The sequence below is a fragment of the Trichogramma pretiosum genome, unplaced genomic scaffold (genome assembly GCF_000599845.2).
Source record: "Trichogramma pretiosum strain Unisexual culture from Peru unplaced genomic scaffold, Tpre_2.0 scaffold20, whole genome shotgun sequence".
NCBI classification, from domain to species: Eukaryota; Metazoa; Arthropoda; class Insecta; order Hymenoptera; family Trichogrammatidae; genus Trichogramma; species Trichogramma pretiosum.
The window spans coordinates 201,448-218,794 of NW_019641696.1; the positions used below are offsets into that span (position 1 = coordinate 201,448).

At 36.8% G+C, this 17,347-nt stretch overlaps 3 protein-coding genes across 3 annotated transcripts; all 3 read right to left on the reverse strand.

Moving 5' to 3' along the window:
* Positions 1-106: 106 nt before the first annotated feature.
* LOC111694333 (eclosion hormone) lies at positions 107-443 on the reverse strand. Its single transcript, XM_023462112.1, has 2 exons — positions 362-443; positions 107-273 (listed from the first exon to the last, which is right to left on the reverse strand). The coding sequence occupies exons 1-2, from the start codon at positions 441-443 to the stop codon at positions 107-109; spliced, it is 249 nt and encodes an 82-aa protein (XP_023317880.1).
* An 846-nt stretch (positions 444-1,289) lies between these two features.
* LOC106648107 (peroxidase) lies at positions 1,290-7,220 on the reverse strand. The gene is made up of 16 exons (XM_014364787.1): positions 7,216-7,220; positions 6,880-7,116; positions 5,977-6,056; positions 5,762-5,855; positions 5,495-5,686; positions 4,676-4,872; positions 4,332-4,584; positions 4,118-4,263; positions 3,811-4,052; positions 3,606-3,741; positions 3,394-3,521; positions 2,765-2,874; positions 2,445-2,537; positions 1,706-1,875; positions 1,509-1,617; positions 1,290-1,422 (listed from the first exon to the last, which is right to left on the reverse strand). Exons 1-16 carry the CDS (start codon positions 7,218-7,220, stop codon positions 1,290-1,292), a joined length of 2,325 nt encoding a protein of 774 aa, XP_014220273.1.
* An 8,149-nt stretch (positions 7,221-15,369) lies between these two features.
* On the reverse strand, positions 15,370-16,514 carry LOC106648312. Its single transcript, XM_014365081.2, has 3 exons — positions 16,400-16,514; positions 15,637-16,288; positions 15,370-15,540 (listed from the first exon to the last, which is right to left on the reverse strand). The coding sequence occupies exons 2-3, from the start codon at positions 15,967-15,969 to the stop codon at positions 15,451-15,453; spliced, it is 423 nt and encodes a 140-aa protein (XP_014220567.1). The 5' UTR covers positions 15,970-16,288; positions 16,400-16,514; the 3' UTR covers positions 15,370-15,450.
* Positions 16,515-17,347: the final 833 nt, after the last annotated feature.

The window sequence follows — 17,347 nt, forward strand, 5'->3', positions numbered from 1 at the left end:
GATTAATGCTTTTGTGTAATTAATCCAGATTCTATCAATAAAATGTATATTTCATAAGAAAAGCACTGCTATTATTATATTCAAAAGTTCACACGCGTAATTTTTATCACTGAACTTCGTTCAAATTAGTGATGAAAGGTGCCAACGAGTCCGGATCTTCGACGTCCGGGGTCATCTTTCCTTTGAACTTGACGCAGTACTCGTCGCAAAGTTGCACATCGAAGTATATCCCTAGAAATTTTTTGCACTGCGAACAGTTTCTGAAACACGTGCCTGTAAGAAAAGGCAATGGATAATTATTATTCCATTAAATGTCAATTATAATTTTATTAGGAAATGATTTTGGCACGCATAAGCTTACCGACTGATATATGGGCTGTTGCAATTGAGAATAAAAATATGCTTATGACCAACAAAGTTAAAATGAATCGTTTTGAATACATTTTTGATACGACAATGGTTTCACTTCGATGAGATTCTTTAATAGTACTCCAAATTCAACTTCTACGTACGGTAGTCTGTGAACCTATAATGCTTGACTAGGAAAAAACGGGAGATTTATATATTTTTTGTTCCCAACATGAATCCAATTTTTCGGTATCCTGTCGTGATATCTTTTACCTTAATTTCATTTCCCCCTTTTCTCATCAAAAGAAATAAAGATAATAAAGATAGTCCGAGAATTGAGTAAAAATGTAGATCAAGGGAGATAAATCATTAGGTGCCCTAAAATAAAAATAGATGATAAATAGAATAAACGAGCATTAAAAGAATTTCGTCCAATTGATAATTTATTTTCATAAATAATGAACATGGGTATGTAAAAAATGTTTGTATAAATTCCTTGCCAGCCTCAATGACTTAACTAAATTATGATTATAATAGTTTCATGTTATATTAATGTTATCGGCTAAAAATGTACAAGATTAACTCGTTCGAGTTAATAGTTAATGTATCATAATATTAAAAAAACTGATTTTCCATTTGTAGGAAAACATCAATTTTTTGTTACGTATAAAATACTTGAAAGGATATGCATTTTTCATTGGAAAAATAGTCTTCAAGTCAGTGAGCGAGATTGCGTTCGAACGGGCACACTTGCTCTATCTCTCGCATCTCATTACATTTAAAAAGTTCTTTACATCAAATATACATACATTGAATTACTCTACACACAGGAAAGAACAGAAGCTCGTTTTCGCCGATGCGTTGTGTTATTAACTTATTCTTTAACAGTCCATCTACGTAAGCTTAGAAGATAATGAAAAAAAAAGTTTGATTCCATTCACTTAGAGACGCTGTCCGAAATGAGTATTGTAAATGCGAACGAATGGATTTTGATAGGCTTGCTGCGGATACTCGGCCCATTTGGAAAGGTCGATACTCGGAAGGACGCCGCTCTTGCACGGCACACGTGGGTTGCTGAAACGAGAGTTTCACTTTTATTGTCCGAGCTCTTCGTATAATACTTTAATAATGCATGATCGACAACTGAAAGGAAAACTTACATCTCGTGATCGGGCAGCACCATCGGATAAACCTGAATGGTGTCGATGAGATCGGTATTATCGCAAATCACACGCGCCAGCTTTGTCTTCCTTATTTCGCGCAGTTGAGCTGAAAAGGGCGAAATAACGACGCGCAAATCGATCGTCAGTATAACGGAATGGATCGAGAGCCTAAAAAAAGTATACAAAGTACTCACCGGGAGTGAAAGATGACGGCTGATTGGGCAGCTCGTACCAGAAACGATCTCCGCGTCTCGTGTTGCTGAATTGCGTGGCGATGATGCAGGCGAAAGTGGGCCCGAGCATGCTCTCGGGCAAGGGCCTCTCGGATACTCCTCCGGACCAAAGATCCACGTCCGCAGGGTGTCTGTAATATTTTCATTTTTGCAAGTGAATCATCTGGTCATTGTATATTTTTGTTTTAACGAGCTGCCACCCACTCGGTTTTAAGGATTTTGTTTTAGAATTGTTCATATATCGAGCGTTAGATTGTCTGATAAAAATTAAATAAAGATTATCATCGGAGAGACAAGAAAATCTTAATTAGTTCGTACATGCTATTTGGCAGGGCGTATTTTTGCTAAAGTACCAATATTATTTAATTGTATTACGTCTTACGAACGTGGCGCGTATCCAGCGGGGATAGTAATTAGTCCATTTGGAGCGCGTGCCGGTACAACATTAACGTGATGTGAAAGATATTATCGCATTTGGACGTTTCAAGACTCACTTCTTTTTTTCATTTACGCTATATTTTTCCCTCTTAAGATAGTATTAAGAATAATAACTTTATTTTTTAACGAAACGATATTTCTACTTCCCAAAGTCTTGTGCAAAGTAAAAATTTTATCTTAAAAATATAATTTGATAATTTGAAAATTTTCTAAAACTCAAAATATTCCTTAATTAATTAGAAATAATTCGATATTTACTTACTCGAAAATAGACATGTATCGTCGCACAGTCTCGTTCGGCATCGACCCAAAGAGATCCTCGAAGGAGTCCGACCAAGGCAGTCCGCAGAGTTTCCTGATATGGTAAAGAGCAAAAAAGAAGAGAAAAAACGTATCCATGAGAAAATGCGTAGTACGGATCGACACTCGCACACACATACACGCCCCTGACGAAATGTAAAGCGTGCTGTATCGGTTTTGCGTGTCTTAGGACACACGCATACAAGCATCGCGAAACATTAGTAAGCTACACGCATTAAGTTGTGCTATATAGCAATGCAACTCGCCAGAGGCAATACGCACCTGAATTCCATGTATCCAGGAATGCCGAATTCACGACCTCGCTGCATATTTAAAGACACGAGATCCATGCCGTGCTTGGCTCCGACTTTCTTGAAAAGGTGATTGGTGACCTATCGAAAGAGAGACGGACAGAGAGAAGAGAGAGAGAGGCGAGATTTTCACCAGATTATACACATTATAAATGTCGATGTAAGTTAGCGCGTAAACACGGGGATCACGCGCGCGAAGCGTAATACGTTTCATTTTTTTATATATGGCTTTGTTTCGGCCGGGACAACTTTCGTTTATTCGAACACTCGAACTAGTATACGAGAGAGTAACAAATGCGCCGCGACAAGTTGCAGCGGCCCCGCGAGCGAGCAAATAAACTTTGTGCCTCGGAGCTAATATTACTTGTCGCCGCGCTCGACTTGTGTTGCGCCGTTATTTATAAATTTTAAAACTCGGCTGTGCGTAAAAGAGATCGAGCACGTGTAATAAAGTATATGTTGCCCGAGAGACATTTTTACGCTCTTTCGCGCACGCACACGCGTCGTCGTCGTTATTCATTACTCGGCGGGATCGCGACAAACGAGCTCGCGGGATTCGATTTTCATCGTGCAAAAAAAAAGACATTGATTATGCATTACCTCTTGCGTTATCGAGTCGTCCATGGCCTGTGCCACTTGATTCATTAAGCCCATGAAGTACTCGTCGAATACTCCGGCTCTGTACAGGTCGAACGGTCTTCTAATGAGATCCGACAGTCTCTTCGAAGCTGAAAATGTTTCATTACATCAACTCGTCACGTTTTTATATGCTTAAACTTGTCAATGTGAACTTTATAATTCAAGCGCAGTACCGATGAATTTATGAGCTTTGCTCCAGCGTTCGACTGCGGTGGGCAAGAGCGAGTGACCGAATCGAAAAGCTGCGGCTGCGAAGGCATCCAGTACACCTGGATTTACACTAGAATCGTAGCCGTCCCAGTATCGACCCTAAATTTGTCAAATAAAAAGGCGCTTTAAAAAGTATAAATGGTGCAATGAAAAGAAATTCAATCTCACGTCTTTCTCCAGAGTCAAGCCGAACTTTTGCATGACGTTTCTGCCGAGCAGTATGGGCAAAAATTCATTGTAAGTTATGTGCTGTATTTGCGCTATGACGATTCGTCTCGCCTCCTGGAACAGAGTCTCGTCGTCCCAGTGTGGATTGACCAGGGCCAGGCCTCTGGCCAGGTGATTGTGCTCGCGAGCCATGAGCGTGTGCATGCAAGTCAAGACCAATTGCTCGTTCACTCTGATCTCGCCTGTCGAGCGAAATTCGGTCGTGTTTAATCGAGAGCAAGATTTTTACATTTTCTCGTAATCTTACCGGCGTCGAAGCAGTACATGGACTTATTGGGGCGCGTGCAACCTTCGTCAGGGATGTCGAGTTTCAGCGGCAGCAGATCCTTTAGGCCGTACTTCTCGAACACGGGATTCATACGTAATAATCCGGCGTAACCCGTTCGAAGTTTGCTATTGTCAAGTGAAATATATTTTAATTTATAAAAATTGTTCGTAAAGAAATTTATTCGGTCACTTACTTGGCATACTCATCGCTGACACCGTAAATGGTATTACCATCGAGCACGCCGGTGAGCAGATTGAAGGGGACACGTTTGCCCAGACGACAGCCGGGCCTCACGCCCGAGAAAGCTCGCACGAAGTTCAAGCAGCGCACGCCGAACAATCGGTAAAAATAGTCGTCCTCGGGAATGATGATCTCGTTGCAGTAAGGATTCTTGTCTTGAGGTAAGCGACCGCAACATTCTTCGGGATCGTTTCGATCGTAAGGATCTATACGATTTGCATAAAAAAATATTTAATTTTTATTTTTGACGAAAAAGAAACATGTGCCAGCTTGAAAAACAAAAATATCTTCTCTTACCTAACGGGGTGGCAGTCAGAGTATAATCGTGATCGATGAACTGACCCCAAGCAATGACCATAACGGTTCCTGCATGATCGTGAAAGCCCTCGTCAGGGTGTATGGTTTGTGAAACGACTCGAGCTAAGGGCAAATCGCGTCCAGAAACGGCAACCCTTGGTGCATTGATACCGTCGGCAAATTTGGGAGTCATTAATCTACAAATTGTAGAAAATTAAATGAATAAAATGATTATCGGTCATGTTTTGTAGAATATAAAAATGCAAGTTATAAAGTTGTATGAATTAAGAGCGCAATATTAATGGACTTGAATCTTTTTGTTCCTGTTACTTTCACAATCGAAAGTCTCGAATTCAATCCAGAAGATCCTGAAAGATAATCAGAGGTCACTCGAAAGAATGAGAAGACCTTGATTATCAGTTTTGAATTTGCAAGGTCACGTGGCACGCGGTCACACGTTGCGGAAACTTTTGAAAGAATTTTCCGGTTTCGATGCATTATCCTTGATGATTTATCGGCGCGAGTTCAAAGCTGCCCCACACACACACACACACACACACACACACACACATGCACACTTACACGTTAGATATTTTTACCCAAAAGCTACTTTAGAATCCAGTTTGCCATGAACGATACGTATGCATTATGTGTGTGCGCGCACAAGGGAGACCCATTTCGTTTTCAAGGTTCACCTCGCCCGCGAGAGGTGTGGCGGCGGAGAAAGTACGTCCGTGATATCTTAACTCGTGACACGGTGGCATGCATTGCATTACATTACATAGCCGTCAAAGTGACAATTTCGTGTATGATCGTTACCTGACAAACGGCTGCAGACTGCCGCCCCAAGACGGGTGCTCTAAATTCGTGCAGAGCCCGTCGAAGCGCCGATACTTGCCGGCTTTGCACTGCACGTTGCTCAGGAAGGCCGGGCAAACGTCGCGAATGAGCGTTTTCGACGTGTCGAGAAGCGGCAGAAGGTTGTCCAACTGCTCCGTCGTTAGGCCGTAGCTGAAAAAATCGACGTTGCCGCGTTAAATAACCTCATGATTACGATATCTGAGAAAATATTCCCCTTATACTCACGTGTATGCTAAATTCGATGTTATATCTAGCAGTAGCTCGCCAACCGCTCCGATATCTTCGAACCTCCATTTTTCGTTAGGTGGTTTCGATACAACTGTAACGTCAATTAAGAAAAAAAAAGACATAGAGTTCGTACACGAAGATTGCCGTTGCGTTGCGCAATCGCGCCGCAAACAAATCCCCCATGTATAACAACAAATTAAACTGCAACTTACAAATACGCTTTGATGCTTCGATAAAGGCACGATTGACAGCCTCGTAAGTGATGCAAGTCCGCGATACATAAGCCGTTGGTCTGAACATGTTAAATTTTCATTTATTATTTTTTTCTCCTAGTCGTCTACAACTATTGTGATATTTATCCTCTAGGATCGAGTATTTTTTTTTCAGCTCTGGGTAATTTTGCTGGGTAATCTTATCAACTGGTTTTTAATTTACAACAGAGCTAATTTTATGCCTTGTTTCATTTACTTTGCCTCGAGTTTTTGACACGCTGCTTTTTACGCGAGGCTATACATACACATCGTACTTGTGAACATATATGAAAACGATATTTTCTTAATTTTTTAATAAAGTATCTAGTTTATTGGAAAAGTAACATTTCTAGATTATACGGTTGCGCAAGAGTAATGCGATTGCGAAATTCTCACTTCGAACGGTGCCGGCGAGATATGACAAAATAAAATGTAATTATGAAATAAAAAAGCAAAAAGAAAATAAAAGAACTAATTAGAGAAAGTGCATTCGATTTTGGAGAGAAAAGGATTTCATATAATGCAATCGTGACTCATCTTTAGCCACGTGCTCGCGTTTATTGCTTTACATTAAGACCGCCCCATGCCGTGAAAACTGTACTTCGATTTTTTACCGAGTTCCATGCTCGCAAAAAAAATCACGAAAATATCACGATATAAACGTTAATCCGTTGCATGAAAATGGAATAATTAAAGAAAAAAGTCGATCACTCAATTAAAACTCGGTCACATTTCACCTGGGATGTAATTATAAAATCACACGCCACCACGTCCGTGGCAAAAAGTAGGCCTCCTAATACAAGTTAAGATAGCGACACAGTTAGTGGTAGACTCGTGTAAAAATGTGTACATAAAAACACTCACTCGGCCGATCGACGCAAAAGGTGGTAAGCGTAATCGTAGAGGCTGCTGCGTCCCGGGCCGTCGATGATCAAAGCGCATTCCTCGCCGGCCCCGTTATTATGTACGATCGGCGGCGGCAGTACCTGCACGAGAGATTTCGACTCGCGCCAAGCGCAAGCGAGCAGCAGCGCTACCAGCAGAAAAGACACGTGCGCTGACAAAGTCGAGCGGTTGCTCGCTGCAGCCGGATTGGCAAATCTGCAAAAATTTCAAATGCAAATTGTATGACTCGTCGATGGTGTGTGCGCTGGTGCTATATAATGTATGTTAAAGGATCGCGATGAATCTATAAATTACAACATGTGGATCAATCAATATCACTTATTTCGATGCTGTTAGGTAGCGGTGTTATAGTAATGTGCGTAAAAGCGAAACTTCGGTACCGATTTTTCTCGACCTGTTTCTTGTAAAGTTCGATGTTAATGCATGTTTTCATAGGGAAAACTAGCGATTCATGTAAAACAGCTGCAATCCAAGCGATGTGCAATATGACTATATATTACCAATGTTCAATCTTCTTCCATACTTGCTTTAATCTTAATTAATAATAAACCAATATTCAAAATGTCCACTAACTTAAAATTCAGACTGTCCAAGACAAAAGATTTATTTCTCAAATTTACTCTGGCTACCAAAATTAAACAATCCTTTTTATTAGTGTATCGTTTTTTACAAAAAATTTTAAACGGTGAAACTCATCTTATAGAAGCTACTTTTTTACGGTTAAAACAAACGACTAATAAATTTACACATTATACTTTTTGTTTCGTAATCGCAGTTACGCAAAATTTTGGTCTTTTTGGTAGTAACTGGGTATTGCTCTAAAAAGTAAAAGTCTTCAAAAATACGTAAACTGGTTAATTGATGCAAAAAATATTGCCGACAAATCAAACGCTTGTTTTTTCAAGAAATTTAATTGTGGCTCGGAGGCATCTCTAATGGCAAATTTTCAAATTCAATTTAATTTAATTTGGGAACGAAAAGAGTTTTCAAGCAATAATTCCAAAGACATTTATTTCAGACTACATCGAAAAAACCGAGTCGCGCATAACATGAATAATCAGAAATATCGGGGTAGCAGGATTAACAATCGTTGGCCGTAGTTTTATTCGGCAGATTGGCACGCGGAGAATTCAATTATCTGATCGGCGTGAAAGTCTATTGGCCAACTGGACTTTGTAACAGCACAATATCCAAGCTCGTACCCGCACGATAAGTATAGTTTGAACTTCGGGCGCCCATAAATCGCACGCAAATATAATTGTCTCCTTGACGTAAACAATGCAACAAGTGAGAGCAGTCAATTGTTTATACGGATACGGTATGTATTAACTCTCCACGCTTCGAAGTCGTAATCGAATTTACGGAAAAAATAAAAAATACAAAACCCCCAAGAGTAAGATCGTGGGTACGCGTGGTAAGATCAAACACAATTACAGAATTCTCAGAGGGGTTGGTGTACGACGGCGCGGGACAATGTACATAACATAATAACACAATGGCGAATAAAAAGAAATGCAAAAAACCGCGGCTTTGGAAGGAAAATTTTGTGCCGAAGGTAGGTCGAGGGCAGCGACAATCACCCGGGCGCTAGCGAAAAGGAAAAAAGCAGCAGCAGCAGCAGCCCGCTTGTATAGTCAACTGCACGTAACGTATGTATCGGTACAAGAGCAAAGAGAATAGCTGACGTAACGATACGTGTATATATGAGTATTACACGCGGTCGCGAGAGGGAAACGCGTGCATGTACATGCGCTTTTCAAAAGGGAGGACGACGACGGTGTGTAGTTGCATTGGTGGTGTGGTGGTGGTGGTGGTGGTTTCGCGACAGATGCATAATGCTTCGGAGAATTTTCGGGTAACGCGGCTCTCCGCCGTGCTTTCTCTATATATGATACACGAAGGTATATCACGTGAGCTCGCATTATATACGCACACTATCACGCACATGCATACATATACAAATGGAGAACAAGAACTATCGGACTATATATTGCGCATGTACGTGTATGTATGTAGTATCATGTGCTCGCCGCCGCGAAAAAAGAGATATATACCACCGAGAGTTCCCTTTCACTTTCGCATGCGCGCGGCGCCGCGTGCGAACATTTTATTATATTATATACACACATTTTGAATGCGCTTATAAATGCAGCACGCGCTAAACTGCACGCACGCGATATTTTTGACTGAGTGAGAGATAGAGAGAGGGAGCTCTTTTTTGTCACACGCTTATGACACATATCGCTATCGGGGAAGAGGCTTATAATCGAGTCACGCGCGAGAGCGCGAAAATCTTGTTTTTTTCATGGCTCTCTGTGGAGAGGGAGAGAGAGAAAGAGAGACACCGAACTCGTAACGCGGGTGATTGGCTCATAATGAACGCACAGGGCTGCGTTCTGTTTCGTTGAATTAGATGGTGAAAATCGGCAGTGAGTTGGGGCAATAATATGATTTTATGAGACGATTCATGAGGCTCAATGTCCGAGCAAAAATAAAAGTGATGATTTTCCAATAAAGCTCAATGATGACAAGAAAATTTAATTAGGTCAAAATTCAATAAAAAGCTCGTTTCAAGATGTTTATCTTCGTTGATTATGGTAATTAGGTACAACACCGTTACAAGCGCTTGTTGCACTTTCCGATGCTTTGATTGCTGTATTTAAATAAATCTGCGCCTGGGGTAATTGTGCTTGAACTAGGCCTTGACGCTGCCGAGTGGTTTTTATAGTTTAATCACCCATTAGACAATGTATATCGACTCTAATGTGCTTCTGAGTGATTACAGGACTGAATGAGCCATTAGAATATTACAATATAATATTTTCATGAATAAAGTTCAAAGTTCTTTCAAAACGTCTGCAACACGTGAAAAATTATGCATTTCAAAACACAGCTCTTTCTCACCGCGCGCGCAACTGTGCCAGTGCAGTGCAGGCTCTTACGTTACGGTTTAAAATTCTTTTTTTTTTTTCACATCCTTATTCAAGTATTAAGTAATGCACTTGTTCAATAGAGTGAAAAGAAACGAAATGCGACATCAAACGGCTGAATTATTTATGATTCGTAATTATGATTCTGCGTACAATGAAAATTACTTCTTGTCGAGAGGCGTACGGAAGAATACACGGGTGCAATAATAGACGCAACAAATTATAATCATAAAAGATAATTTAATAGTTTAAGTCTGGCAACTCTAACTCGAAGATAGTATACCATTTGGGACTTTTATAATTGACGGTTCGATTAAGAAAATGAAATTAATACAAGTCGACCGTTGTACATAAATTATTTCCCATTGAGGTATTTCAACCTATCAATTTTTTTGAATTATTGCCATTACACATTTAGAAAGTTACTTGCATCATAATTTCACACGTTTTTGAGTTTGAATGATTAATTTACTAACTGACATGCGATACATGTCAGGAACTTAAAAATAAAAATTCGTTTAATTCATTAAGTTCAATTAATTGTTTATGGATTAGATCGTTATCAAAAAAGTTGAGAACTTAATTAGAATAATTGCATTTTGAGCAAGTACACCCTTTAAATGTTTAATTTGAGTTGTATTTAAAGTATCTAAACCAAATCTCAGTTGAATAGAACCAATGATCGAAAATGTTTGACACATTGAGTAAGAAACAATCATTCATAAAATCGGTCTTCGTACATTTGATTTTATTATTTAAACAAAAGTTCATTCGCATACCTAAACTTCATGATGCCTCTGAACATTTATCACCTTCAAACTCTAATCACTCAATCATCCATCTAACCTCCACTTGACTCGTAACCACACATGAAACGCTTCGTTTTGGTTTTCACGGGTAAACAATAAATCCAAAAATGAAAATTGTAATCTTATCGACGATATCTATCGAAGCGCGGTATACTGCAATGGGCACGCACGATCACGCCGGTTCACGCCGCACTCGCTGCAGCGTCAAAGCTCAGCGTCAAAGCTTCACTGCAACGTTTCCTGTTGGATATCTGTCCTTTTCTTGAATCGAGCGCCCGCGAGGCTTTCGGGGTTGTTCGCGTTGAAAAGTGAAGAAGTGGTGGTAGCAGCGGCAGCAGCAGCAGCAGCAGCACCCGCGAGGCTTTGCGTATCTCGTGTCCGCGTACGTATGTACTTTGCAAGTGAGAGGTGCACCCAGCAGGAGGGAGAGTGAAGACTTCCGAAAAGTCAAGAGTAAAAGTTGTAATGTATTTTTGGGTCAAGAGTGGGAAATTTATTCCTCGCAGGTGGGGAGCAAAGTCATATGACCAGGAGGCATTAAGGATATAAAAATGTTCGCGATGCATATGCACGGTGCAGACCACGTATAGGATACGCGAGATGAGGTACGTGACTGACAAGAACACTTTTTGTGTGTGTGAGTGTATTAACCGTCTTATGCGCGTTATGACAGAGAAAGGAAGGATATGAGCTATGGTTACAAGGGTGACGATCGTTTGCCTTGCCTTTTCACTCGTGCAAAGTGTGAGCTTTCGCTATACAATTACTTACAATGGCTCTCCTTACTCATTCGTTCTCGGATCTGAAAATAAAATATGCTGAAAATGTAAAAAATGAAGTCACGTGAAATTATGAGTTTGACCTTTGTATGCATTCTAAAAAATGAATAAAACATCTTAAAACTTTCGAAGCATTGTATACCCTTAATATTGTTACGTAATAACGTCTTATTCATCCATAAATCACCAATAAAAGTCAATTGGCAATGATTATTGCATCTATTAAAAAGTGAAACAATTGAACTTGAGCCTACTGCTTGAGCTTGAACTACATTTTGCAAATGAGCCGAAAGTGATATTTTTTACAATTAATTTGTGGATTTGTATTTTCTGTTATCAAATTATAATGAGAGAAGAAATTAGCATGCGTTTAACATTAGCAAAATAAGGAAACGGTTAATTGACTGTGATTACTTTGTCAATTCGATGTGCGTGATAACTCTTTCTCGCAATACTTTCTTGTTTTATCTTATGTCTCTAGTTTTTATTATTGTAATTTAAGTACAATGATTATAGCGATGCAGAAAATTTAAAATCTTAATACATCCATTAACATCAATTTTCCTTCTAGAAAATAAAGAAATTTAACATTTCAAGTATTTAAGTTACATCGACTGAAAAATAAAAATTCATACTTTCATTTACTTCTACCAATTAACTACTGTTTGAAGAAAGTCAAAGAGCAAGTGTGATATAACAGATGTAATAAGGATAATGATATGTTTCAACGATATCAAATAAAAACGAAACAAATTACGTTAAACGGCGCTAACGATTAGGACGTGGGGCAAATAATTAACAGATCTGAAAAATTATAACTGTTGTTTCAAATTATTTCACCTTCAAAAACTATTTCTGTGTGGTCTCAATATCAGGTTCCAGGTGAAGTTCTGAAATGATTGCACTTGTATGCAAGTTCTGAAGGAGTATTTTTTAGCGCTAAGTACTTATGTAACTTTCATCTATGAACGCATGCTAATACATGATATTGAGTCAGCACCTTTTTAGATATTTCCACGGATACATCGCCGTTCTTGTCGACCCTGATTGAGCGCTGTATTTTCCTCTGCAAAGATTCACTTTCACCTCGTCACAGAGTTTTTCGCTCAACCACTGAAACTAAAAACTGCAGAGTAAAATATTTTATTTCAAAGATGAAGATTAATATCTGTTCATCTTTTTCTTCAATGCCCAGCTTTGCTGATTGCTCTGTGAAGTTTAAATGTTTTGCACAATTATGACGATGAAAAATACTCAAGATATTAATGTAAACATTGAGAATTCATGGATTATCAATTGTTCTAAAGCAGACTAAATAATTGAGAGCAACTATTTATTTTAAACTTCACTGTTACGATAAAAATGTGTTTAACCTGTAATGGTTTGCAATAATCGAGAATCTTTTTAATATTGGCTATACGTTTTATCTCAGTAGGTCATCGTAACTTCGTACCCACCTTATATTTATTAAATGACTTTATCCATCGTACCCTTTTTTTACTATTTTTATGTGTTCGTTAGAGTTCAACGAGTGTATTACTTCTTTGCAAGAAACTTCATGGATTTCAAGTTAATCTAAAAAGCAAATTTGAAGCTTATATAAAACTTAAAATGACTAATTGAGAGTAATTCAAACTATTATATAATTATTGTGCTGCTTTTAAAAATAAATTTGATAATTTCATTGTTAATTTCTATTACAATTGCAGAATAAAAATTCAGCAAAATTCAATTCTATTTCGATAGAATACGAAACCCATGACACTTTTAGTTTATAAATATAATATATTACAATTATTAAATCTTACAGAACTCATTATTTCTCTTATCATTTTATTATTTTCTATTTCATTTGATCTTTAACACGAAACATTTTATTACAGTAACACTGCTTAAAGAGAATGTAAATAAATCAATTTAATTTGAAATCGGATAGTATCATGAATTATTTAAAGGTGTAAAAAAAGACTATAAATGTATTTTATTTGTATTCAATGCATGCATTGCTTAAAAGTTTTCAAATGGCTTATTTTCAGGGTTAATAACTAATTTAGACACTTTAATGATTTAAAAATATTGGCAAAAATGTATTTTTCTTCTATTTTTTTTTATTCGTAGAATATTATACACAAAAATAAGTAAAAAGCAAAAAGTATGCAAAATAATAGTTCGATTTTAAGTTTCAAAGTGTAAGTTAATTTGATCTGAATAAATCGATGTACAAGGAACCAATTGTGACCTTGGATTTTGAAAGTTTCCATTCACCCACTTAATGCATCGTCGCCGAAATAATGTTACACAATGTCTAAAAGTTTGCAAAGAACAATGTCTATCTAAATTTCAAGGCTTCAATCTCGATTATCTTTTACCATAAAATGAATCTCTTTTTTTAGTATGCGCGCAAGAGATGATAGAGGATATTATTTATATATGAAAAAGCGCCATGTATAGTAAACTTTGAACGTCAACTTCGTGATGAAAGCACTTTTGCGTGAAAATAGCTGAAACTCACGTGTCACGAGTATTATTGTTCTCCAATCAAGGAAAGAATGTTCAGGAAAAATAAGTATAACAAAGGTAAAAAATGATTTATACTTTTTACTATCAAATATAATGATGAAATCAGAAAAGTGCGTTCTCATACGGACTGTATTTAATTATATACAATTATACCAAATTGAACAGCTTATACATGTATTTGAACAGAAAAATACAAGAAGTGATACTCGATTTGAGAAATTATCCGCGCTATTGATTTAGAACTAAGTTAGAAATGAGACAACTAAAACCCTTTTTGATCAAGCAACGCCTTCTGAAGATTTTGAAATTTACTATAAATCGAGATCGGATCTCTTTCGTTCATTTATATGTAACAGTTTATTCAAGACTATTGATGCTCATTTGAACCTGATCAATGAAATTATTTTACGAAAGAAAAAATTTAAAATAGATTTTTTAAGGTTTATAAAAAACAAGAGAGCCCGGATACTATAATTTCGTAATATTTATCAAGAATGAATTTACGCGTAAAATTTGATTTGGAAAAAAAAAGAACATGACAGGTCTGCCAAATAAATGTGATACGTTTCATAGTTACCTCATACATTGACCATAATAAAAAATCAGCTTCAAGTCATATCTAATCTTTTCTTTCATCTATACTTCACTTTCACTAGTCTTATTTTGCACGATTTCGATGAATTTACTTGACAAGTTCCAGTATGGCAATATGCTTAGGTCTCACGATCACATTATTCATTTTGAAAAATTAATCGAATTATTACCTATTACTATATTATTTCTAATTAAATTTAATTATGAATGGGCATTGAGAAGTATTCAGTTTTATAAATAGGTATGTAAAATTATAATTTAAATCGAATTTGATTATAATCTTTATATACTATTCATTCAAGTTGTAAAAGTTGTTCAACTTTTATCCAAAAAAGCCATGATTGTCAACATGTCATAACATCCTAAACAGGCAAAATGATAGATTTTAAAAACAAATGAATTCAAATAGTACTATTAGTGTCAAAAGAATAATTTTTTTAATTATAATAATAGATAAATTTATTAATGATTATGTTATCAATAAGATGATTAGCCGAAAGTTAATTCAACTTAATCGTAATTATAAAAATCTTGGTGTCGTCAAATTATAACTATGGTGTTGAGTAGAAATTATTTAGTTTGAAATTAGAATGAGGAATTACCTTTAAATCAATTTAAATATTAATAAAAAAATAGTTGAAAGTTTCTTGTGGGCACTAAATAACCAATGTGTTCGTTTACGATGAGAGAAGAAGCGACTGTGCATTGTATACACTAAAGATTACAAAATTCTTCAGTAAAAATAAAATCGAAATGCTAAATACAAATAAAAGTAAGAAGATGGATAAAAGCAATATTTGATGAAAATAAAGCAGCTTAAATTTAAATAAAAAATTTATTTATCTCACGATCCAATTATATCCTTAGAAATTTACATTTTTTGTTCTTCTTTCGTATTTACCAGGGCAGACAATAAAAACTTTGAGAATAGTAAAGATCCTCTCTTGTTGATGTCTTGACACTCAATACTAATTTTGCAGTTAATAGCTAAAAAGATTTAATTAATTTATTAAATGAACAATTATTTGTTATATTTTTCCAGTTCAATGACTGAAATGTTGTTATTGTACAGTAGTCAGTTACCATAAAATTATAATTCTTATTATCTTCCTGCTGGAGGAGCTGCACCCGGAGCACCCGCTGGAGGAGCTGCACCCGGAGCACCCGCTGGAGCTGCTGCACCTGGAGCACCTGCAGGAGCTGCTGCACCTGGAGTACCTGCAGGAGTTGCTGCACCCGGAGTACCCGCCGGTGCAGTTGGAGCTCCTGCCGCGGGAGAAGTTCCCGTTTGAGTTGGAGCTCCCGGTGAAAGAGTGTTTGTTGGGCCGTTTGCCGGACCTTGCAGATTTGGCACGATTTGACCAATACCATTGCCAGGTTGGTTGCCAAATGTAATCTGCGGTTGACCGTTTCCATTGCCCGGGAAAGGAGCTATTGAAAAATTGGGAATACCTCCGGGGGAGGGATTATTTGCCATTTGTTGCATAACTTGATGCATAATATTATTGATATTGGATTGTGATCCATTTGGATTTGTTGGGGAACTTCCTGAATTTGAGTTTCCAAGATGCGCAACTACTGAATTTGGGCATCTCGATATGCAAAAATTTCTTAAAATGCTAAAAAAAGCAAATCGTGTTTGTTGTTTCCCACACGCAGTATCGCAATAGTTATTGTCATTAGCGTTCAAAAACGGTAATCTTCCGAAAAATCTTGCTTCATCAGTTCCTGATGCCTAAAATTAATAGGTAATTTTTTTCACTAGTTTATTGATTAATGTCTTGTATTAGTTCAAGCATTTTATTACATTTAAGCTAATATATTGAGTTATTTATACAAAACTCACCTTGTTTATAAGAATGAAGCACGCGAGAAGCACTATAACTGGAAAGTGACTAAAATTTTTGTTCATTATGAATACTAAGACGTACTAAGTACTTTGTTACTTTATTGTAAACGATGTCGAGAATTTCGCACTGAACTGAGCTATGAATCTTTATATGCACTTCTTGTACTTTGAGTTTTTAAGTGCAATCTTTTTATCAAGTAATAATAGTTATACCTGAGATACCCTACATTTTATGAAAGGAACTTATCTTGAGACAAAACAAAAATAAAAATAAGATTTATTTGTTTTTCGAATGTTGATACGATCAACTTTAAAGACGCATAAGGTTTATCAGTGACATTAAATAAAGTGTGTCAAAATGTTAAGAAATGACTAAAATGACAATTTTTAAGAATTATCTTGTGAGAAACACGTAGAAAGTAAATCATTCTGTTGAAGATTTTCATGTTATCTCAAAAAAACAAACCTTAAATAACTCTAGAAAATATAAATAATATTTCTGTTCATTTTTAAAAATTATACGTTGGAATGTCAATAATTATTTTTGTGCAATAAAACGTACTTGATACTCTAATAATAAACATTATGCAAAGAATTGCGGTATGTACCATATGAAATACTATGTCGGTCACACAGTTTTCTAACGCATCGGTTCAAGGTGTACATCCGTCGGTAAGTATCATGACATGGTAAGACTCGAAACTTCATTCGATTAACTTTTGATGATAATTATTTTTAATCTTATTATTGGCGTCAAAAGGTGTGCAAGTGGTCATCGCTGATTTCTTGTCTCAACCTTATTGTTACATACAAAGTAAGACTCATTGCGCAAACATTGTGAAAGTGAAATGTTACATAGTTGGATTAAATGTGTTATACAGTTTACTCTTTTACTTTTGTACCGCGATTATTTCAATTGACTATTTTTGAATGAAAGGTCATCAA

Coding starts and splice junctions, on each gene's coding strand:
- LOC111694333 (XM_023462112.1), bottom strand. CDS start 443: ATGTATTCAAAACGATTCATTTTAACTTTGTTGGTCATAAGCATATTT. Junction 274..361: donor AACAGCCCATATATCAGTCG/GTAAGCTTATGC, acceptor CTTTTCTTACAG/GCACGTGTTTCAGAAACTGT.
- LOC106648107 (XM_014364787.1), bottom strand. Junction 4,585..4,675: donor TCTGACTGCCACCCCGTTAG/GTAAGAGAAGAT, acceptor CAAATCGTATAG/ATCCTTACGATCGAAACGAT. Junction 1,618..1,705: donor GCCGTCATCTTTCACTCCCG/GTGAGTACTTTG, acceptor CGCCCTTTTCAG/CTCAACTGCGCGAAATAAGG.
- LOC106648312 (XM_014365081.2), bottom strand. CDS start 15,969: ATGGAAACGGTCAACCGCAGATTACATTTGGCAACCAACCTGGCAATG. Junction 15,541..15,636: donor ATAAGAATTATAATTTTATG/GTAACTGACTAC, acceptor AAATCTTTTTAG/CTATTAACTGCAAAATTAGT.